The sequence below is a fragment of the Sapajus apella genome, unplaced genomic scaffold, assembly GCF_009761245.1.
Source record: "Sapajus apella isolate SASKATOON/1434 unplaced genomic scaffold, GSC_monkey_1.0 scaffold95, whole genome shotgun sequence".
Classification (NCBI taxonomy): domain Eukaryota; kingdom Metazoa; phylum Chordata; class Mammalia; order Primates; family Cebidae; genus Sapajus; species Sapajus apella.
This window is the reverse complement of record NW_022437035.1, coordinates 7,150,981-7,174,313: the sequence shown is the minus strand read 5'-3', so window position 1 is coordinate 7,174,313 and position 23,333 is coordinate 7,150,981. Positions and strand designations below refer to the sequence as shown.

At 51.9% G+C, this 23,333-nt stretch overlaps 1 protein-coding gene across 5 annotated transcripts in view; it reads right to left on the bottom strand.

Moving 5' to 3' along the window:
* Nucleotides 1-518: 518 nt before the first annotated feature.
* OSBP2 (oxysterol binding protein 2) overlaps nucleotides 519-23,333 on the bottom strand; it is a 200,805-nt gene continuing 177,990 nt past the window's right edge. For 2 of the 5 annotated variants that reach the window (XM_032256907.1, XM_032256911.1), the window contains 11 exons: nucleotides 16,174-16,366; nucleotides 15,449-15,566; nucleotides 14,540-14,594; nucleotides 14,158-14,304; nucleotides 12,871-13,116; nucleotides 11,088-11,208; nucleotides 10,764-10,867; nucleotides 10,597-10,692; nucleotides 10,329-10,513; nucleotides 2,253-2,485; nucleotides 519-2,126 (listed from right to left, as the gene is read on the bottom strand). In XM_032256907.1, coding sequence (XP_032112798.1) covers nucleotides 1,981-2,126; nucleotides 2,253-2,485; nucleotides 10,329-10,513; nucleotides 10,597-10,692; nucleotides 10,764-10,867; nucleotides 11,088-11,208; nucleotides 12,871-13,116; nucleotides 14,158-14,304; nucleotides 14,540-14,594; nucleotides 15,449-15,566; nucleotides 16,174-16,366 — 1,644 coding nt within the window. In that variant the 3' untranslated portion in view covers nucleotides 519-1,980. Of the gene's footprint in view, nucleotides 2,127-2,252; nucleotides 2,486-10,328; nucleotides 10,514-10,596; nucleotides 10,693-10,763; nucleotides 10,868-11,087; nucleotides 11,209-12,870; nucleotides 13,117-14,157; nucleotides 14,305-14,539; nucleotides 14,595-15,448; nucleotides 15,567-16,173; nucleotides 16,367-22,112; nucleotides 22,878-23,333 lie in introns of those variants that run through there. The other 3 variants (XM_032256910.1, XM_032256908.1, XM_032256909.1) reach the window with 3 other exon arrangements.

Below are 23,333 nucleotides of genomic sequence, written 5' to 3'. Positions count from 1 at the left end.
ACCTCCCTACATATGGGGAAGCCTGGCCAGGGAAGGAGCTATGCAGGGCCAGCCCCGGATCCCACAGCACTGCGGTGTGGAGGTAGATGGTGAGAGCACTGGCCCTGATGCCCCCAGGGTACCCTGCTCCACCCGTCCCTTGCCTGGAAGTACAGCCCAGGCTGTTGCTGTCAAGTGACACAGAACTCACCAGGGCTGGCCTTCCCCCTGGAGGACTTCCCCTAGACAGCTCCAGGAACTGAGACATGGGAGGGGGCTGCTGGTGGTCTCCATCTGGCTAAAACACTGCCCTTCCACAGGGCAGAGCTGGGTCCAGGCCAGCCCTGTGGCCACAGCATCAGGACAGCCTTTGGCAGTGCTGCAACCCTCTCCCCAGCCCTTTGGGCAGCCTTCCTGGGTCCCCACCTCCTCTCCTCCCTTGAACCTCTCTGCAGCTTCACCCCATGCTACCTTGTAGGCCCTGCCATTCTATGTCAGCCCCCTTCAGCCAGACACAGATAGACTGAGGGACAGGGCAGTGGAAAACTCCAAAGCCAAGGTTTTTATTACTGGTCAAAAGGTGCTTGCTCAAACAGCACTGGGGAGAGGTACATTCCACAGCTTTGCGAGAGCCCCAGTGGGGCCCTGCCCCACCCCACCCCACCTTTCCAGTGGGCATCATAAGGCATTTCACCATTGGTGTTTTCACTTTTTTTTTTTTTTTTTTTAATATATAAAAAACCAGTCCTGGAGTAGAAAGAAAAACCCTGTGATGAACTTTTAGGACTAAACTGAAATGGAAAGGACTGGAGTGTGGGGTTCTGAGGGGCTGGGTCAGTGCCATGGTGGTCCAGCCCCCCATGGCTGGCAGAAGCCGCTGGAAGGGGGCATGAGGAGCGGGAAGGGCACAGCTGACATGAGGGCCAAACTCAGACAGGTGCGCCCGTCTTCATCATTTTTCACTTTTACATACTGTAGAAATTTAAGCAAAATAGCTATTATATATATATTTATATATCATATATATATATATAAATTAGGCAAATAAAGAGTTCAGGGGGCACTGAGATGGGGCATCCCCAGGGACCTCCTAGGACAGAGGCGGGATGCCGGGTCTCTGGTGCCCGGGTCACCAGCCCAGGCTGAGCTGAGGTTCATTATTGCTGATTTGGGGCCTGGGTCTCGGGGTGGGGAGCACCTGCAGGCCCTGCCTTCCAGCCCTTCCTGGCCTCTTGGGGCTAGAGAACCACCCAGGCTGGGTAGGGAGGCCAGGGGCTGCTGCCCTCAAATCCACATGGGGGATGCCCTCAGTACCCTCTCCTCCATCTGCGGGTGGGAGCTCCAGAAACTCCTTTTGCTCTGCTGGGCTGGGGCAGCCCTCCTCTGTTTTGGGCTCTGTGGGGCCCTGTGGGGTGGAATGTGCGCAGCTCAGATACCATCAAGGACTTGATATGTTGAGCCACAAAATTCTCCCAACTCAAAGGGGTCTGGCTTCCTGATATCTTAAAAATAAGGGGCTCTTGCCAGGACACTTTTGTGGCAAGAAAGCACACTCGGAAAGCTGTCTGCTAAGTGCGGTACTAAAAATATTTACTAAACATCATGGCTGAAAGAAATGGAGATCGTTTTTCTAAAAAAGTCAAAGAGGCTCCCTAGGAGGGGCCAGTTCTTCCCTGGGTTGGGGGCTGGTGATTTGTGCAGCCCATGGCCCGGGCCAGCCGGCCTGAGTTGTGGTAACTGGGGCAGGGGTTCCAGTAGGGCCCAGGTCCATAAGGAAGGGGCACAGGTGACTGGGTGCACCTGGGGGCTGGAGAGAACCCAGGTCAGCCCTTCCTCCTTCCAAGGTGGGAGTCCCAAGAAAGTGTGGGGAAAAAAAAATAGGAAAGGAAATAGGAAGGGCTGGGAATGCTGGGAGGAAGACCTTTCAGTGCTAAAGTGAGTGCATTCAAGAACAGGTGGGCTGGGCTGTGCAGGCGCCTGTATTTGCTGCATGGGTGGCGCTTAGAAGATGTTGGGGCACATGTGCCAGTCTTGCTTCTCCTTGGCCTCCCAGTAGCCGCCCTTGTACACACAGGCCATCTCCCCGGTCAGTGGGTCCAGCCTCTTCTCAAACCACAGCGGCGTGTAGGTGTCCGCCTCCTTCTCTGCTGGTCAGGCATAGTAGGCCGGTGGGTGGGCTGGCGGCCTGCTCCCTGGGAATCCATCCCTGCGGGACACCCCCACTCCGGCACCCCTTTCCTCCTCTCCAGGGCTCCCTCCCCTCCCGGCCTCACCTTCCTCCGAGCTGCAGCTGCTCCCAGGCACGCAGGCCTCCAGCCGCCGGCGCCGGGACAGGCGCTGCTTCTCCTCCAGCCGCTGCTTCTCTGTGTTGGCTTCATCCCAGCGGCCCTTTTCCATCAGCCGCTGGTCAGGCCGCAGGCGGCTGTCAGTGGGTGCTACGCCCTCCTCGTGCTCGTTGAGGGTCAGGGCTAGCTCTGAGAAGTAGTACATGTTCTCTGCGTTCTCCCTGTGGCGGTGGCAGTGGGGTGAGCTGGACTGTACATGCCTGGTCGCCCTCCCCTGCCTGGTAGGGTCTCCCCTCCCAGGCTGCCTCGCCCTCTAGCGCCCCACATCCAGGGCTCCCTTTGGCCCTGAGCCCACCCCAGTGAGCCCACCCAGTGGAACCCAGTGGCTGTAGACAGCTGCCTTCCGCTCCTTGCACCTCCCATGCTCAGGCGTCCAACCTGTCGCTGTTTTGCTACGTGAGACTTCTCTGGGAATTGCCTAGCGTAGGAATTGCCTTTCTTCTTTTTTATTATGTGCTTTGTTTGTTTTTTGAGATGCTTGTTGCCTGGGCTGGAGTGCAATGGTGTGATCTCGGCTCACCATAACCTCTGCCTCCCAGGTTCAAGCGATTCTCTTGCCTCAGCTTCCCGAGTAGCTGGGATTACAGGCGCATGCCACCACGTTCAGCTAATTTTTCTATTTTCGGTAGAGACGGGGTTTTTCCATGTTGGCCAGGCTGGTTGCGAACTTGTGACCTCAGGTGGTCCACTGCCTTGGCCTCCCAAAATGCTGGGATTACAGGCATGAGTCACCGTGCCCTGCTGAGACCCTGTCTTAAAAAAAAAAAAAAAAAGATGTCTCACACTGTCACTCAGGCTGCAGTGCAATGGTGCGATCTTGGCTCACCGCAACTTCTGCCTCCCAGGTTCAAGTGATTCTCCTGCTTCAGCCTGAGGCCAGTAGCTGGGATTATAGGCACCCACTAACACGCCCAGCTGATTTTTGTATTTTCGGTAAAGACAGGGTTTCACCATGTTGGCCAGGCTGGTCTCGAACTGACCTCATGTGATCCACCCACCTTGGCCTCCCAAAGTGCTGGGATTACAGTGTAAATTGGTGCAACACTCTGGAAAACAGTTTGGCTTTAGCTTCTAAAGATGAACAATCCGCTGGACATGGTGGCTCACGCCTGTAATCCCAGCACTTTGGGAGGCCAAGGTGGGGGGGACCACCTGAGGTCAATAATTCGACCCCAGCCTGGCCAACATGGTAAAACCATGTCTCTACTAAAAATACAAAACTTAGCCGAGATTTCACCACTGCACTCCAGCCTGCGTGACACAGTGAGATGCCATCTCAAAAAAAAAAAGTTCTTTATGTGATCTTTTTAAAATTATTATTTTTAACTGTGATAAAATACTCTCTGTATTCTTTATAATAATCCTCTGTCAAACATAGGTATGTATTATGATTACCTTCTCCAAGTTTGTTTATGCATCGTCTTTTCACTTTTGTTAAATTGCCTTTTAGTGAGTAAAAGTTCTCAATGAACAAAAGTATTTTAATATGGTCAAATATATTAACGTTTGTGCCTTAATATTTCCTTAAGGTCTAAAAGATATTTATGCTTTTAAACTTATTAAGTCATTGTTTACAATAAGTCAAACTTAATATTATTGTAAGGCCATTATTTAGAGTTGATTTTCTTTATAATGTGATGGAGCAATTAAGTTCATCTTTTTCCATAGGGACAATCATTTTTACCCAGATCCATTTGGTGAGCCATTCCATCTTTCCCACAAGATCTGATATGCCACCTTTGTCATATTTCAGAGTTACATATATCCCTGTGTCTGTTTCTGGGCTCACTATTCCGTTAACTATAGTTTCAAAATAAAAATCCTGGTATCTGGTAGGGCAAGTCCTCTCTGGTCTTCAGAAATGTCTTGGCCCTTTATACCTCAGTATAAATTTAAAAATTCTAATATCAAGTTCCATGAAAGTCCATATTGGGGTTTTGTTTGATTTACTGACTTTTTAGATCATGACATCTTTATAATACTTTGTATCTTTCGCCATTTATTTAGCTCTTCTTTGGTATCTCTTATTAAAGCTTTATAATGTTCTCTATAGAGGTCCTTGATATTATATGCTGTTAATTGGTGTCTTTTTTTTTTTTTTTTTTTTTTTTTTTGAGATGGAGTTTTGCTCTTGTTGCCCAAGTTGGAGTGCAATGGCACGATCTTGGCTCACTGCAACCTCCGCCTCCCGGGTTCAAGTGATTCTCCTGCCTCAGCCTCCCAAGTACCTAGGATTACAGGCATGCGCCACCATGCCTGGCTAATTTTGTATTTCAGTAGAGATAGGGTTTCTCCATGTTGGTCAGGCTGGTCTCGAACTCCTGACCTCAGGTGATCCACCCACCTCAGTCTCCCAAAGTGCTGGGATTACAGGTGTGAGCCATTAGGCCCGGCCTTGGTGTCTTGTCTTAAATTACATTTTTCTAGTTGTTTGCTGTCAGTATATAGAAATGCAGTTGGCTTTTGTATATTAATCTTATATCTAGGCACCTAAAATGCTTTTTCTGAATCTATTGAAATCTGTGAATATGATTACTCTATGAATTTTCTAATATGAAATCATTCTGTATACCCAGGATAAATTCAATCTGAATATAGAATGCTATCTTTTTTATATACTGTTGGATTGGATTTTCTGATATCTTGTTTTGGATTTTTACTTATATATTTATTAATATAAGTAAAATAGGGTAGAACTTTTATTTTTTTACTGCTAGTTTAGCCCAATTTGGTATGAGGGTTATCTTGGCTTCACAGTATAAGACAGGTAATTATTTCCTTTTTCTGTGATCTGGAACATTTTATATTAAATTGGAATAATGTTTCTGGAAAAATTGGGAGAATTCACCTGTAAAATTAACTGGGCCTTGTGTTTTCCTTATGGTAATTTCTAAACTATTGCCTCAGTTACTTTATTATAGGAGTAGTCATGTTTTTTATTTCTTCTGGAGTCAGTTCTCTTTTTTTTTTTTGTAGAGACAAGATCTTGCTGTTGCCCAGGCTGGTCTTGAACTCATGGGCTTAAAAGTGATCCAACTGCCTTGCCTCTTCAAAGTGCTGGAATTATAGGTATGAGCCACTGTGCCCAGCTAGAATTAGTTCTTGTTATAGTTTTCTAAGAATTTGTTCCTCTGATCTAAGTTTTAATCATGTCTTTATACTTCATATGTCACATTAAACCTTTTTCATTAATAATACTTATTTCTCTCTTGATCAGTCTTGCCAGTAGTTTCCTAATTTGACAGTTTTTTTGTGCCTCAAAGAATCACTTTTGGCTTTATCTTTTTACTTTATTGATTTCTGCTTTTATTATTATTATTATTGATATAAAGATGGGATCTTGCCACGTTACCCAGGCTCGTCTCAAATTCTTGAACCTCAAGCAATCTTCCCAACTCGGCCTTGCAAAATGGTAAGATGATATGGGTTGGCTATGTCCCCATCCAAATCTCATCTCAAATTATAATCTGAATTGTAATCCCCACATGTCAGGGGAGGGACAGGGTAGGAGGTGATTGGACCATGGGGGTGGGAGGTGATTGGACCAGGGAGGTGGTCACTGTTCTTGTGATAGTGAGTTCTCACGAGATCTGATGGTTTTGTCGTGGCTGTTTCCCTTGCTCTCTTCCTGCTGCCTTGTGAAGAAGTTACTTGCTTCTCCTTTGTCTTACACCACGATTGAGTTTCCTGAGGCTTCTCCAATCATGCAGAACTGTGAGTTAATGAAAGCTCTTTCCTTTATAAATTACCCAATCTCTGGTAGTACCTTTATAGCAGTGTGAAAATGGAATAATACTGGAGATTATAGTCATGAAGCAACCACACCTGGCCAAAATTATTATTTTTTTGGGACAGGGTCTTGCTCTGTCTGGAGCAAGACAGGCTGGAGTGCAGTGGTGTGTTGACAACTTGCTGCAGCCTTGACCTCCTGGGCTGAAGTGATCCTCCCATCTCAGTCCTCCTGAGTAGCCAGGACTACAGACAATGCACCATCATGCCTGGCTAATTGAGAAAAAGAAATGTTTTTTTTTGGTAGAGATGAGGTCTCTTTGAATTTCTATGTTGAACTTTCTAATATTAGAATTGAAACTCAGAAAGGAGAAAGCCTCAACATTATTTAAATGGTTTAAGGCAACATATTTCCTTCAAAGCATTGCTTTTGTTGGATCCAGCCAGTTTAATTTTTTTTTCCTTGAGACGGAGTCTCACTCTGTCACCTAGCCTGGAGTATACTGTTGCGATCTCAGCTCACTACAACCTCTGCCTCTCAGGTTCAAGCGATTCTCCCACCTCAGCTTCCAAGTAGGATTATAGGCACTTGCCACTACTCCCAGCTAATTTTTGTATTTTTAGTAGAAACGGGATTTCACCATGTTGGCCAGGGTAGTCTAGAACTCCTGACCTCAGGTGATCCACCCGCCATCACAGATCTGTACATTTGTGAGGCTTTCATTAGGGTTTAGTACATGATCAATTTTTGCATACAATCCATGTATACTTGAGAAAAAGTATGTTCTCAGAGTGGCATCGTGAGTCTCTATAGCCTATATTGTTTCAGTCTCCATATACTTGCGGATGGTTTTTCATTTTTGCCATTTGACATATCTGCAAGTGAGCAAGGTATATAGAAACCTCCCAGTCTCCTACTGTGGCGATGGATTTATCTATTTCTTCCTTAAGTATCAATGTGTTTTGTATATTTTTGAGGCATTTTATTTATATGTATAATGTTTAAAACTATTATATTTTTTTGTTGAACTCAACCTTTTATTATATAGCAGCTTTCCCTTTCTTAATAATGCTTTTGTCCTAAAGTCTATCTTACCTGATATTAATATAGCTATTATAGCTTTTTCTTGTTAGTATTTTCATGATATATGTCTTTTTACTTTTGACTTTTGTACCCCTTTATGTTTTGGAATCTATTAGAAGGCTCAGGTATCTGGATTTTAACAAATCCAATCCGGCTGGGCCTAGTGGCTTGTGTCTGTAATCCCAGTCCTTTGAGAGGCTGAGGCTGGAGGATCACTTGAGGCCAGGAGTTTGAGATTGGACAGGGCAACATAGTGAGACCCCGTCCCTACAAAAAGTTTTTAAACATTAGCCAGGCATGGTGATGCATGCCTGTAGTCCTAGCTATTCAGGAGTGTGAGGTTGGAGAATCACTTGAATATGGGTGTTTGAGGCTGCAGTGAACTGTGATTGTGCCACTGGATACCAGCCTGGATAACAGGGAGACTCTGTCTCTTAAAAAAAAAAATGCAGTTTGTCAGTAGTTTGATTTTTAACTGATAAGCTTCATCTGTTTATATTTATTATAATCATTTACACTTGGGCCTATTGCTATCATGCTAATTCACTGTTTTTGTTTGTTAACATAGAGAAAATTAAAAAGTAACACAATCTTATAAATGCTTCTTCCTTCTAATAAGAACTTAGCATTTCTTCACATCCCTGGGGTCCTTCCCCTTCTCCCCAAATTCCCTCATGCTAACATTATCTAAACTTTAAAATCTGCACTATGACGGGCATATTTTCTGTTTTTCTTTGATCCTAGTAATTGTTTAAAAAATACCTTTTAGGCCGGGTGTGGTGGCTCACACTTGTAATTCTAACACTTTGAGAGGATGAGGTGTGCTGATCACTTGAGGTCAGGAGTTCAAGACCAGCCTGGCCAACATGGTGAAAACCCGTCTCTACGTAAAATACAAAAATTAGCCTGGCATGGTGGCGGTGCCTATAGTCCCAGCTACTCAGGAGGCTGAGGCAGGAGAATCGCTTGAACCTGGGAGGTGGAGTTTGCAGTGAGCTGTGATCATGCCACTGCACTCTAGCCTGAGCAACAGAGTGAGAGTCCATCTCATAACAAACAACAACAAAAACACTCTTTTACTTTATTCATCTATTGTAAAGTCCTTGCTTCCCATCCCCCCTTTAAAGTACTATGTCCAATACAGTTTTCATTTTTTTTTTTTCTCTCCAACGCTGGAGTGCAGTGGCATGATCTTGGCTCATTGTAACTTACAACCTGCTGGGTTCAAGTGATTCTCATGCTTCAGCCTCCTGAGTAACTGGGACTAATTTTTGTATTTTTAGTAGGGACAGGGTTTCACCGTGTTGGCCAGTGTAGTCTCAAACTCCTGGCCTCCCAAAGTGCTGGGATTACAGGCATGAGCCACTACACCTGTCCCAATACTGTTTTCATTGTGGGTTTTTGTAAGGCAAAACTTCTGAGGCTGCATGCCTAGGGATATGGCCACATATGTGAATGATAGTTTGACCAGATAGAAAATTCTACTTTCTAATTTCATAATTTAGAAAATATTAATCCAGTGTTGATTGTTGAAAAATCTGATGTCAGTCTGACTTTTTATCCTCGATTGAAACCTTCTGCTTCTCTCTGGAAGCTATTAGAATTTTTCTCTGGTCTTCATTTTGACTATAGAGTGATCTAGACGAACATTTTTCTTTATTTCTTGTCTTTAGCACCTTACAGGCCCTTTCAGTACAGGGTCTTTCATCCCTTTGCTTTTACTCTGGGACATTTATCTTCATTATTTTTCAGTCTTCATTTTTTTTTCTTTACCTTCTGAGATTCCAGCTAAACAGATTATTTTAGCGGTTACCCTAGGAATGGCAGTTACCGTACTTCATACAGTCAGAAGCGAATGCGCGTCTTGATCCTCCTCCTCCAGGGCAGCATGGGGACCTGTGAGCAATTTCCCTCCCGTCGTTCCTCTTCTGACTTATGTGACTGTGCAGCCGCATTCGAAAATGTTATACCCCACATTATGTGCGTCTTTCAGCTCATGGAAGATATCACTTGACTGTCTTCAAGCTCTCATTGCTGTTGATAAGGAGACAGCTCCTTGGAAAGTGATGTCTTTTAAAAATCTGGCTGCTTAACAGTTTCTCCCTGATTTAGTTTCACTGCATAGATTTAGGTGCAGAAATTTCTCCGTTATTTTATCTTTAGGTATAGACCCTCTTTCTTTCCTTTTGGGACTCTCGCTAGAAGTATGCCAAACCTGCTCTTTCAGTCTTGCTGAGCACGCTTACAGAAATGCAGATTCCATTGCGGGAGGTCTGATGGAGACTCGGCATTGGAACTTGCTCAGAAGGGAGGCCAGGGAGCCTGCTGCAGGGACCTCATTCTGTCTTCTCCCTGTAGCTTCTTGCCTTTCCTGGGTTTTATCTTTTTTTTTTTTTTTTTTTTTTTGAGATGGCATCTCACTCTCTCCCAGGCTGGAGTGCAGTGGCATGATCTTGGCTCACTGCAACCTCCACCTCCCGGGTTCAAGCAATTCTGCCTCACCTTCCTAAGTAGCTAGGATTCTGCAACCTCCACCTCCCGGGTTCAAGTAATTCTCCTGCCTCAGCTTCCTAAATAGCTAGGATTACAGGCATGTACCACCAACCGGTTAATAAGACAGGGTTTCACCATGTTGGCCAAGCTAGTCTTGAACTCCTGACCTCAGGTGATCCACCAGTCTCAGCCTCCCAAAGTGCTGGGATTAATGCCCACCTGGTTTTGTCTTTTTAAATGCAGTTCTATCACTTCTTCTGACCTGTGTTCAGGTGATAAAGTCTAGCTATAAACAATTCCATAGGGTTCTCAATTTCAGTTATTTTATTTTTCCTTTGTTGAATTTCTATTTGTTCTCTTTGGAATTTCCTATGCCATGTTTTATAGCTTGCTGTTCCCTGTGGTTATTTTCAAGAATGTTTTGTATTTCTTGCAGGGAGGAACAGGGAGGGGCTGTGTCCTACCGCCTCATTTAAAGTCTGTGCGTAGTGTTTGCTACCATCTGATAGTTTCACATGTATTTACTGTTGGGTGTCTGCCTTCACACCGGGATATCAGCTGCGTAATACTCTTCTGTGCCCATGTGTGGACTGAACCTTCCTGACCTCCTGTGCCTGTCAGTTGCTTTCTGTCCACTGCCCTCCTCCTCTCTCCTTTGACCCCTGTCCTGGGGTGGGGCCCCTGCCAGTGCTACTCACGGCAGCGGGTACTTCTTCCACAGCAGCTTGGCTGACAGGGTCTGGTACACTGTCTTCTGCTTCCCGTCGGAGCTGGGGCTGCTGGGGCTGCTATGCACGACCTTGGAGCACTCCATTTGTTCATCCCACGAGCCGGACAGCACATAGTGGGCCTTGCCCTGGCTGTCACTTACCACTCCTGTCACCTGTGGACATTGGCAGGACCAGTGTGGGTGTATGCTCTGCTCTGGGCCCCCTGGGATGCTCAGAGGTGGCCGGCCCTGCTTACCTTCCGGGCTGGCTCTTTGGAGAAGTAGCTGTAGGGCAGGAACTTCAGCTGGCACCGGTCATTGGTCTTATGGTTCACAATCTCTATGTCCCCTGACTGGCGAAGGAGGGCTGTCATCAGTGGCCAGCCCCCAGCCTGTGCACCCCCTCCCCAAGGGCGCCCCTGACCTGGTCGATCCAGAGCTTGCCCACGATGATGTTGTGGACCGTTGAGGTGCTCTTCCTCCACACGTAGTGATTCCCACTGGCCTGGAATTCTAAGTGGATGGCACCTGGAGGCAGGGGACAGGTGAGAGGTCATGCCCCCCCATGCAGAGCTCTGGCCAGCCTGCCTTTAGACCCAGTGTCTTGAGAACCAGGCTCGGGGGTAGGGGAGGCGGGCCTATAGGGCGTTCTCCCCTGGAAGCCCCCAGCTGGCTTTTGTGTCTGCAGAATCCTCCCTCTTAAGCAGAATGTCTTTCTGTCCCAGGAAGGCACAGGGCCCCAGCTCACCTAGCGGCATGATGGAGATGTATTTTCCCCGGAACTTGCTGGAGATGGTGATCTCCTGCCAGAGGCTCCAGCCATGCTTGGAGAACACGTAGTGCGCAGCTGAGGGGGGGTGGTGGCTCACCTGAGACCAGACCCACAGGATGTGAGCATCTGCCAGACACGAGCCCAGCCTCACCTCCCGTGGCCAGGGAGGGACAGCCTGCCCTGTTACAGCAGGCACAGCTGGTTTTGGGGTGGCCATGGCCCAGGCTTCCCTCTCCTGAGCCTACTCACTCCCTAGGACAGAAGCTCTAGTGTAGCCCTGCCTCTGGACAGGCTCAACCTGGGCTCCCGCTGCCCCCAGTGCGCCTGGCCTAATTTGCTGTCTCCGCAAGAGGTGCCCACTTGCTTCCTATGTCCCAGGAGTGCAGGCCCAGCTGCCAACCACCCCGGGAGATGGGTGAGCTGGCCCTGAGCTCAGCTGTTAGCCTCCCCACGGGCCGTGGAAAGCTCTGCCTCCTCGCCTTCCCCTCAGCACCCTTCCTTTCCAGCTGCTTATGCCACATGCTCTGCAGCCTCTCTGGCCCTCCTCACGCTCTTCCTCTAACTCTGAGCAAGCCTGCCTGCTCTTCCTTCAAATCGTGCCCAGCACCTGCCCCCTCCACTCCTACCTCCAGCTCCCCGGGAATCCCTGTGGGCCACTCCCCCCACCGCAGCAGAGGGCTCCTCTCACAGGTCAGGAGGCAGCCACCACCCCGGTGCACTGCCCTCCAGCTGCGTCCTCTCCACCTCTGCTCCTTTCCTCCCCTCACTGTCTCTGCATCAGCAAAGCTGCTCTCTGACCACCCCCTTTGTAAAAGAGCTAGAAGCAGCCACAATATCTGCCCTGCTCTCCCAGCCCGGCGAGAACTGGAACCGTGTCTGTTCACTTCCCCACTGAACCCTCCATGCCTGAGTAGCACCTGGCAATGTCTGCTGAGGGGAGAAATACATTTGCTCCAGGGCTCAGGCCAAGGACCTGGGTCCACCCTGACTGTTCCCCCCACCCCCATATCCAAAGCATCGACAAACTGGCTGGCTCATCCTTCAAAAGCTGCCTGTGTTCTGGCTTCCCCCTTCTCCAGGTCTGGGCACCCCACCCCTGTGTGGGTCACTGCAGCCACCTCCTAACAAGGCCTCACAGTGGCCGACGCCTCTTCAACTAGCACCCAGGATCTGTGAATGACCAGCGTCCCAGGAGCCAGGGCAGCACCGGCACCAACAGAATCGCCTCATTTCCAACCAGGACGCCCAGGCTCAGCATGGGGCTGCCACTGCTGAGCCTCCTGGCTGCTGGGCCTGGGTCTTGACGAGTCTCTGTCGGGCAGGGGTGGTGGGGACAGGCTGCTGTCACTGGCCAGAACAGAGTCCATCCCACTAAGCACAGCCCAGGCTCCTCCTGCCTGCTGCCTTCAGCTTGGTGGTGACCCCACGCTCCTCCCCAGCAGTGCCCACAGACGTCCCTCCACCTCTGCTCCACAGCAGCCTGGCCTGGAGCTTGCTGTCCCCTTCCCTGCACACCAGTCCTGACCCTGTCCTTACTAGGCTGTCCTCTCATGCCCCTCGCTGTTTCCAGGAGGGCGTGTGCCTGTGCCTGGCCCTGCCATGGGAGGCCCTGCTCCCCAGCTGGCCCTCAGTTTGATGACCCCTTGAGTATGGGCAGTTGGGGTCAGAGGCTACATCCCATTTGTCACGCTGGGCCTGGCAGGAACAGCCTGGCCAGAGTGTGGGCAGGCGCCACCCAGTGCCAGCCTGGCCTGCTCACCTGCTCACAGAGGGAGCGCAGGCCCATGTCGTCGAGGCGATCCAGCTCAAAAGTCTCCCCCAGCATGGGGTTGAAGGGCTTGGCGATGCGGTGTACCGTGGTGGAGTAGGAGGACACGGAGAAGGCGGCTACCAGGCACATCTGCTCCACTGAGCTGGTGCAGTGCACCGCCTTGTCCAGCAGGTGGTGGTACTCCAGGTCCTCCGTCAGCCGCTGGAGCATGGACAAGGGCTCGTTGAAGTTCACCTGTGGGTGGGTGGGCGGTCAGGCTGGGCACCAGCCCTGGCTTGGCACAGCGGCCTTGCTTTTCTCGGATGTTCAGGGAAACACTGCAGCCCCCATGCCATCGCCCTCCTGGCCCCTCCTGCCTGTTTTCTCCACAGCCCTCCCCACCTTCTGGCCTGCTGCATCCAATACACTCTTATCATGTTCGCTGTTTCTCCCCCGGCTTGGATGGACACCCACCCACCAAGGCTAGGGGTTCTGCCTGGCCCACTGCTGCATTTTCAGTGAGTGAATGAGCACCAGTCTGTGGGTGGAGGAAGTGGGTCTTCCCCATGTTCTGAGCTGTGATGTGGCCTGGCTCAGGATGGGTTAGGCCCAGGGCCCCTGTCTCGGTGTCACATAGGGCAGGGTCAGTCTCTCCACCATGATGCCATCGGGTACGAGTCTCAGCTTCCCCGTGTTATCTTGCTCCATCCTCCCGGACACTGAAGGGGCTGCTATGATTCTCCCCACTCCGCAGATATGGACACAGAGGCTGGAGATGTGAAGGCACTCGTTCTGGGTCACACAGCGGAACCCTCTGGCGTGGTGGAGATACCACCGTATCTGGCCAGCCTGAGGATCCAAGCCCTGCCCTCAGCTCACTGTGTGCCCACACTGAGCCTGCATTTCCTGGGGATGGCACCAGGGATGACTGCCAGCTGAAGGACGGACCACCCCTCCACACACAGCACCATCCTGCCACTCCCCATCTACAGATCAGGACAGCCGGGACACAGGAAGGCCCCATGAGATCCAGAGGTACTCTGGGGCTCCCCACATTGCTGATCCATGCAGAGCTTCTCCCTGGCTCCTTCCGTCAGAGCCCAAAGATGCCTGTACTTTCGAAGATTGGGCAATGCCAATGTAGACAATTAGATAATTAGTTACATGCTCCTCAGATGCCATTAAGAAAATGACATTCCAAGGCTGTGTGTACTTCACACGGGCCATTACTTCTCATCCATGCACAGGAAAGCAGCCCCAGAGGACCCACCAGCGTTGCCCTGCCTGAGCCCCTACCGGCATGGGGATCCTGGAGAGCTCCCGGCCGATGCAGTTCTTCATGATGCTCCAGAGGTTAAGGCTGTAGTTGGGCTTGTTGGGGATGCGAACTCGCCTCTTGACTTTGGATGAACCCTTGGGCACGAGTGAGGCACCATCTAGTACCTGCCACAGGAGGGGGGCTACCCCATCAGTGGAGGCCAGAGCACCCCCTTGGCTTCCAGGTCTCTCTGCCCTCCCCACTGAGGAGGGGCACCATGCCGGCCACCGGCACACTGCTGGTGGAAGGGCAGGATGGTGCTCCTGGACTGGGGCATGGGAGGTGGATCAGGGACCTGAAGGCAGCCAGAGTGCTGGGCCAGCCTGCTGCCCTTACAGTGCTCCCTGTCACGTCACTTACATTGTCTGTCGAGCTCCAGTCCACAGAACTTGTTCCACTGCTACCTTCAGCTTTTCTGCAGGAAACACAAAGTGGGAAGCAAGTTATTGATGAATCTCGAGGCTTCCTTGGGACCTGGCCTGTCCTCTATCCAGGCAACATTGTTTTCATTGCTCGTAAATGTCCTGGTCACTTCCGTGTGTTCTGTGTGTGTAGACAGGCACTGTATAACAATATTTCAATGGCGGATAGTGTATATGACCGTGGTCCCATGAGAGTATCACACTATGTTTTAAATATACCTTTTCTATGTTTACATACAGAAATCCTTACCATGTGTCACAACTGCCTACAATATTCTGTGCACTCACATGTTGTACAGGTTTGTAGCCCAGGAGCAACAGGCTGTGCCGTATAGCCCTGGTGTGTGGCAGGCTCTACCAGCTAGGTTGGTGTAAGTGTACTCTGAGGCTCACGCAGCAATGAAATCTCATCTGGAGCAAGGCAGATAAATAGATAATTGATTTTTGGAGACAGGATCTCCCTGTTGCCCAGGCTGGAGTGCGGTGGTGTGATCACAGCTCACTGCAGCCTCAACCTCCTGGGCTCAAGCGACCCTCCCACCTCAGCCTCCCAAGTAGCTGGGACTACAAGAATGCACCCCCATGCCTGGCTAATTTTTGTATTTTTTGTAGAGACAGGATTTTGCCACGTTGCCCAGGCTGGTCTCGAATTCTTGGGTTCAAGCAATCCTCTTACCTTGGGCTCCCAAAGTGCTGGGAGCCACTGGGCCTGGCCAAAGCAAGATTTAAAGGAAAGAAAACCCCAAGTAGCTAAGTAGATCGCTGGCGAAAAGACCAGATGCAGCCTAAGTCCAGGGCAGGAAAGTCTGACCCTGGGGGAAGCTCTGCCCAGCTGCAGCCACCTCACCTGTCTTCCTTGGCCTCGGTGATCACGGTGATGAAGGATGTGGAATCTTCCATGGCATCAAAGTACTCGGTATCTTCATCTTCCTCACTGTCCTCTCCTTTGGGAGTCAAGAGGCTTCCTAGAGACACAGGCAGAGCCTTAGTTTCTAACTTCACAAAAGGCTCATCTTGCCTCCCTAAGTCCAGAGCCAAGGGTTCCCTCCATCCCCGTCTGGCCCTGCTCCCCTCCCTGCTTCAGTCACCTGGGCAGCCCTGATCCGCTGGTTTGCGGCCACTCTTGCTCCCTCTGCTAGAATCCTGTGCTTTCCTTTCAACCCATTCACCACACAGAGGCCTCTTTCTGGAAGCCTCCCCTGATCTCTCAACTTGTGGGTCCATCTTTCTGTGGCCCAGCTTCCCTTTCTGATGGACCCCTTTCAGGGGTCCCCATGACTTCCAACCCAAGGCTAGGAGGGTGGCCACCTGGCACCAGGACACCCCTGTTACAGGGGACAGCTGGGCCCATTAAACTTAACTCTTGAGAATGGGAACCTAGGTGCAGGGAAACTGTTGCCAGTGGGTGATGGGCACGGGACATACAAAGCCACGAAGAGGCAGTCCAGAGTTGGCCAAGCCCAGCCCACATGTGGGCACGGCTAGGGTACGTGTGTGGGGGAGCAGAAGTTGTGTATGCAGAGTCAGCTGGCAGAGGGTCATGCGACATCCCTGACCCAGCCGCCCACTCACCTTCGCTGAAGCTCTTGGAGGGGTTGGCCGGCCGGCCGGGGGCGCCGCGGAAGGCCCGCTCGAGGCTGTTATGCTGCTTGGCCAGCTGCTCAATGGTTTCCTCCAAGTGCACGCGCTGCTCCTGCTCATACTGCAGTGCCCGCTGCCATTTCCGGCTGTGTATCTCTGCTAGTTCCAGGAAGTCCCTGCAGGCCTGGGGAGGGAGGAGTGGCGGTGTGAGACCCTAGGCCCTGGCAGGGGTCCATCTATCAGAGGCATATGAGCCAGAGCAACTCCATCTTGAATAGGAGCTGAGTAACATGAGGCTGAAAGCTAGTGGGCTGCATTCCCAGACGGCTAAGGCATTTTAAGTGACAGGATGAGCTAGGAGATCAGCACAAACTACAGGTCATAAAGACTTGCTGATAAAACAGCTTGCAGTGAAGGAGCCAGCCAAAACCTTTCAAAACCAAAATGGCCACGAGAGTGACCTCTGGTCATCCTCACTGCTACACTCCCACCAGCCCCATGACAGTTTACAAATGCCATGACAATAACAAGAAGTTATGCTATATGGTCTAAAGAGGGGAGACATGAATAATCCACCCCTTGTTTAGCATATCATCAAGAAATAACCATAAAAATGGGTAACCAGCAACCCTGGGGGCTGCTCCGTCTGCGGAGCGGCCATTCTTTAATTCCTTTCTTAATAAACTTGCTTTCACTTTGCTCTTCAGACTCACCCTGAATTCTTTCTTGTGTGATATCCAAGAAGCCTCTCTTGGAGTCTGGATCGGGACCCCTTTCCTATAACACATCTGCTCCCCCATCTCCATTCCCTGTGAGGACTAATGTTTGATGTTTTTTATCTTGCTCAAATTCCTATCTAAGGGGTCTGGGGAGTTGCCCTAAAAACCATAAATTCTCATCGTATGGGATTTATTTAACCCTATCTATCATAGCTTACTTTCCAACCTTACTCTGGCATCACATTACGAGACAAGGAAGAAAATCAAAGTATTTTACTCCAAAACATGCCTCTTTGCCACATCTTGAAATGGACCTGCAAAGCTGTCCTTTGTGGGGGAAAATATGCATCTGTAAAGAATCTGTTAACATAGCTAGATTGTTTTCTTCCAGGCCCTCCCAATCCCAAAGAGATTAAGTAAGAGTCTAGCACCTTTTTAAAGGTCTGACTGGGAAATATTTGTCATCTGTTGTCTCTAAGGGCAGCCGCTATAAGATTTCAGAAGAACCTTGGTCTCCACAATCTTTTATCTTAACCTGAACATTTCCTTACCATTGATCCCGGGTCTTTAGACAACCAGGTGCCAACCAGAAAATGTTTAAATTTACCTATAGCCTGGAAGCCCCCCACCCCACCTTGTTTGAGTCTTCCCGCCTTTCTGAGCCAAACGAATGTATTAACTGTATTTGATTGATGCCTCATGTCTCCCTAAAATGTATAAAACCAAGCTGTGTCCCAAACACTTTGGGCACATGTTCTCAGGACCTCCTGAGAGCTGTGTCATGGCTGTGGCCACTGATATTTGGGTCAGAATAAATCCCTTCAAATATTTTGCAGTCTGACTCCTTTCGTTGACACCTGAAGGCGGCCCGGGGGGCTGTCTAGCTGCCCCCTCTGCTCGGATGGTCACAAACATGCTCACTGCCCGCTTTGGCCTCTTTGGGGATGTGGGAACCTTGGCCTTCTCAGAGCCCACACAGTGACCAGCACCCACCCCTGTTGGCCTCCCACAGTCAGGATGCCAGCTGGGAGCAGCAAACCCGGGTACCATGGGTCTGCACGCGGCCTCCCCAGCAGCAGCCCGCCTGGAGCTGAGGCAGCCGCTGCGCCCCATGGCTGGCCCGAGCTCTCTGCAGCCACATCCTCACTGCAGTGCTAGCCCCCAGGTTTGTCACTGGCCCCTCTACACTGGGCCAGTCCCTGGTCATGGCACAGAAGGAAGGAAAGCCACGTTCTGCTATCTTCCCTAGCTCAGAGAGGTAATTGGTCTTATCTGGCAGAACTAGGACTGGCACTTTCTACCAAGCTACCTCAGAGTCAATCACATAACTGCTTTTAAGGTTTTCCCTTCAAGCTCGTGGCCTACTAAGACATCCAGATTCTTTTCAGCTTCCCAGGTCCATAGGTGGTACCACCACACTGTTCTGAAGCAGGGGTTGGTGGTTCTGCCCTGTCATTACAGTGGAGAGGAAGGCCCAGGCTTTGGCTGCCCCTGGAGGGCAGTGAGATTCAGTCTAGGGACCTGTGGATTTGCCCTTCCTGGACACATTCATTCTTTAACCCAGTAGGAAGGGACGTTTCGTTGGCGCACATCTGCATCAGTGGCCCCAGCTGCCACTCCCCCGCACTCCCTGCCCACCCAATTGCCCCAGTCGACCTGGAGCACCCGCTGGGCTCCACACACATCCTAAAGGAGGAAGACGGACATACCAGTCCTCACCTGTGACACAGGGACAAGGCAGCTGTTGAGGAAATATCAGGGGGTCATGTGGCAGGTGGGGCGAGGGAGCACTCAATAGATATACCTTGCGGGTCACCTCCCGCATCTGCCTGGCACCTCGTGCCCAGGCCCACGACCACTGACTCCCAGCACTCCCCAGACCTCTATAGCGTCACTCCCCCAGGAAATGGCCTGCCCCCTCAGTCAGGCCCACTCAGACGCCTAACCATTGGGTTAGTCTCCTCAGCGACTGTGCCAGGAATGCCCCGGAATTAGTAGCTGCTCCTGGACATTTGCTGCCAAATGACTCCTACCAGGGGGCTGGGACTGATGGCTGTGGGAGCGAGCGGCGGGTGTCCTGATGCAACCTCAGGAGAGCGGGGATGGACCAGCACCTCCAAAGGTGGGAGGCTCCCCAAGGCTCTGCACTGGGCACTCTGGCTGGCGCTCAGTGGGCTTGCCCACCTAACAGTGAGAGCCCGAGCTCTGGTGGCTTGGTGGAAAGGGCCACCAGCCCGCCCCAGCTCCAGAGTGCTGGCTGCACAGCCTGCCCCAGGGACGCCACTCCCTGAGCAAGCCCTCCTCTGGGCGCCTTCCCTCCCCCATCTCCTGCACAGCACCATGCAGGGCAGGCAGGGCAAGTGTCCTCCTCATTCCAAAGATGCGGAAATGGGGCCTGGAGATGTGGCCTGACCTCCCAGGGAGGCTGGCAGAGTATGGTGGTAAGGGTTGTGTTACCAGGAGTTGAAGAACCTGGGATCCGGCAGAGGCCCCTCAGCCCCTCTGAGCCCATGTCTTCTCTGTGAGACAGACAGTAATGCCCAACAGCTGCTGTGCCCACAAGCTGCCCTGCCTCAGCTCACCCAGCAACATTCTCCAGGTAGGAGGTGGAGGAGTGCGATCATCTCCCTTGGACAGATGACAGTCTCCTCCCCGCAGGTTGGGGCATGGGGAACGACCTCCTCAAGGAAGGAAGGAAACCTCCTTATCTCATGCGCCTCATCCTGACGATGGGTGAGACCGAGTCCAGGGCGTTGAAGGTCGGGGCTATTTTGAGCTTTTGGGTCTGGAAGGCTGTCCCTTGGGTGTGGGGACGTGGTCACTGTCCACCATGTAATTTGCAGATCCCATAGTGGGCCTGGGTGGGCCCTGGGAAACCTGGCTCCAGGCCTGACTCCGCCGCTCCCTGGCTTGTGACCGGGAGCAGAGCCTTTCACCACCTGGGGTCCTACAGGGGCCTCCCTGCTTTACCCACAGCCCTGTCCCTTTCTCACGGCTGTAGTCCTTAGGGCGAGGACCCTGAAAACAGACTCAGAGATAGCGTGCCCCAGCAGCCAGACCAGACAGCACCTCTTTGCTGGTTTTGTGCCAGTGGGTGTAAGGCTGAGGTGGGGGCATAGTATCCCTCTGGGTGCTTCAGGAATGTTCCAGACCCTTACAGAAGCCCTATGAGGTGGGTAGACAGAGACTCCCACCCCGTCCCAAGACAGCAAAGCTGGCTCTGAGGGCACCCGGCAAGGAGGCAGCAGAGCCAGATCCAGAACCCGGGTCCGGAGCTCGGAGCTCGCTCTGCCTCCTACCTGGCAGCAGCTCCCACAAGATCCTCCTCCTCATATTGCCCGTGCTGCCACAGCCCTAAGCTCAGCCCAGTGCTCAGTCAAGTTAGTCTTAGTTCCTGTCACCTGTTCGTTACTCCCCAACGCTGCTGTGCTGCTGCCCTTGGCCCATGCAGGTCTCACACAACTGCTTTTAAGGTTTTCCCTTTAAGCTTGTGGCCTACTAAGACAACCAGATTCTTTTCAACTTCCCAGGTCCATAGGAGGTCTCACATGACCAGGCTCTGCCGAGCCAGCCTCATGTCAGGTACAGACTGCAAGTAAGGAAGAGGACCCTCATCTTCCTGGGCACTGCTTCAGGGAAGCCCCCTGCATCCCTGAGACTGAGGGCGGGGGAGAAGGGGCTAATCGGGTCAGCACAGAGTGAACAGGATGGGATCCCAGGTCAGTCTGGCCCCAGGGTCACCTCCACACAAGGCACGATGCCCTTGCCTGCCTGCTCTGAGCAGTGGTGCAGAGGCCAGGGCCGTGCTGTGCACAGTGAGAGTGAATGGGCGCTTCATGGTTTTCTGGGTTCTTGCCTACTGGGTGTACAAGGCCTCTGTCCTGCCCTCCCTCATCCCTGTGCCATCACTTCCTGCCAATCCACAGCCCCCAGGATCGTCCTCTCCGTCCGTGAGTTCTCACATAGATGGGTGCTTTGGTTTTGTATACCTCATGCCATTTACAACAAGACTTATAAAAGAGCCATACAACAGCAGGATAAAAGTAGTAGCCAAAGGTCACGGTAAGAAGTCCCGCAAACTCACATCTGAGGGTGCCTGGGCTTCCCAGAAGCCAAAGCAAAGAGGGAAAGATGACCAGAGAGCAAAGGTGAATTAGGCCCCCTACCTCCTACCCTCACTGTTCACGTGGGTTCTAATACTTTAGAAATGACCATTTTCTCATTTGAGGGAAACTGGAGTATTTGTTGTTTTTTCCACAGACCCCGGCAGCTGACAGCCTCTCATGGACATGGTTCCCAGTCCTCTCCAGCCTCATCTCCTGGGGCTCCCTTCCTCCCCAGGGCCCTGAGTGTGGCCCACCAGGTATCATGTCTTCCTGCCTTTCCCTTGCTCAAATCCAAACCCACCTGCTGATTCTGATGCCAGCCCCACCTCCCTCACACCGCAGGCCCGCTGTGGGTCAGGACCATTCCGGCATTCTTACAAGCACTGAAGTAGATTTTTTTGGATACTGTGCATGACCGAGGAGGAAATGAAGGCTCAGACAGACTGAGGGACTTGCCCAAGGCCACAGGGAGGTATGTGTAGGGCCAAGATCCAAGTCCCTGAGTGCCTCCCCTGCATGTCTCCCAGGGCACGGAACCAGGGCTCTTATAGCTTACTTTGTAAAGCTAATTTTCATTGCCGTCTGGGAGACCCTTGAGGGCAGGGATGTCGTGGGAACCCAGAGCCTTCCTGGTGTGGAGGTACGTTCCTGGGAGATACTAACAAGGCTGCCTGGGAATAATCCTGTCCAAGGAACAGAGCCCAGCCCTAGCCTCAGGGAGAAGGGGCGGCCTCCCAGCACCCTTAGCCCCAGCTGAGGACTTTGTCCACACAGCCAGGGTTGCTGGCTGCTAACTTGGCTGTGAGTGACCTCGGTCCCCCTCAAGGCTACCACAGGGCCAGCTGGCATTATGCAGCAGGGAGATGGGAAGTTAACTCCCCAGGACAGCTGGGCCTCATTTGGGTACACATGGCCAGGCCAGGCACATACAGGTCATAGTGTCACAGTCACCTAAAAGTGAGGCAGGGTAAAGGCTGCTGTGCCCTATTATCAAGGGCCTCATGTGGCTGGACCCAAGGCCTTTGCCACCACAGCAGATGAGCTGCCCTGGTCACCCCTTGGATGCAGAGAGCCTGTCCACCTCCCCCAGTCCAGATGCACCCACCTGGTGTCCATCCCCGACTCCCAGGGTCTCCTCTGCTGCTGCCGGCCTTCCCCAGGCCCCATCCTGGCTGCGCTGTGGGGAGAGGCAGGCGCCTGGCGTGGCCCTGCTGCTCTCAGAATGCTGAGCTGGGCTGTGTGCTGTGTGCTCGCTAAGCTGGATTAGGCTTGGGGCCTGGCAGAGGGGCTGGCGGGGGAGGCTCCCGGGGGCCCAGAGAGGGCCTGGCCTACCCAGCCTAGGCCTGAATGCCGTCTCATTTCCCTGGGGCTCTGTGACAGCTCTACCTGCGGCCAGGAGACTCGTGCTCAGCTGTGAGCAGGAGGAGAGACAAGCTGACCTGAAGCGCCCCGGCCCCCACACTTCTGTGTCCTGAATCATTCAAAGGGAGGAGAATGAGGGGTCCTGGTGGGAGCTAGAGGTGGTCCCTGGGCCCTACATGGGTGCTACCCTGCTGCCCACTCTGGGACAGGCTTTTAACCTGGAACCCTTCCGGGCTCCTACAGAGTCCCTGGTTCTATGACCTATTGGGTTGATTGTCCTCAGAATGGGGATGGAGTTCCAGTCTCCCGGCCCTGCCCCTTCCGCCTACCCACAAGTGCTGCACAGAGGGCTCTGATGAAAGGGGTGTTGGGGGTATGGCTGCTCTGAGATGCAGAGGGACTGGCCTGGGTTGCAGGACCCCTGGGCAGTGTGGTTCTGTCTCCATGGGGAGGGCAAGGAGGATGTCCAGTTGCCCCCAAGTAGAGTGAGAACCACAAAGCTTGACAGACAGGGCGGGGTCTCCGCCTGGGGAATCCAGGCTCTGCCTGTCCACCGGGGGCTCTCCATGCTGAGACATCTGACTTGGGGAAGAAGGCTGTAAGGGCTGCCGCCCTGGGGAAGCCAAGTCAGGGGCCATGCCATGTGAGGTCTGGGGGTGGGTAGCTGCTGGTCACCAGTGTCCCATGGGACAGACATCGAGTGTCTCTGACCTGGAAACCGTTGCCCAGAGGTACACCAGGAGAAGAAGGACAAACTCTAATCGCTTTTGCTGTTCCTAATACTAATCCTGACAGTGATCTCACTGTTCCCCAGGCCAGGCAGGAGAGCAGGGTGCAAGGTCAGCTAGCCTGGGTCTCCTGTGTGTGGCCGAGGGCAGCCTCTCAAGCTCTCAGGAGCAAGCAGAGCCAGGACCCTGTCTGGCCTTTAGCGGCCGCCTGGAAATGATCAGTTTCCTCCAGGGTC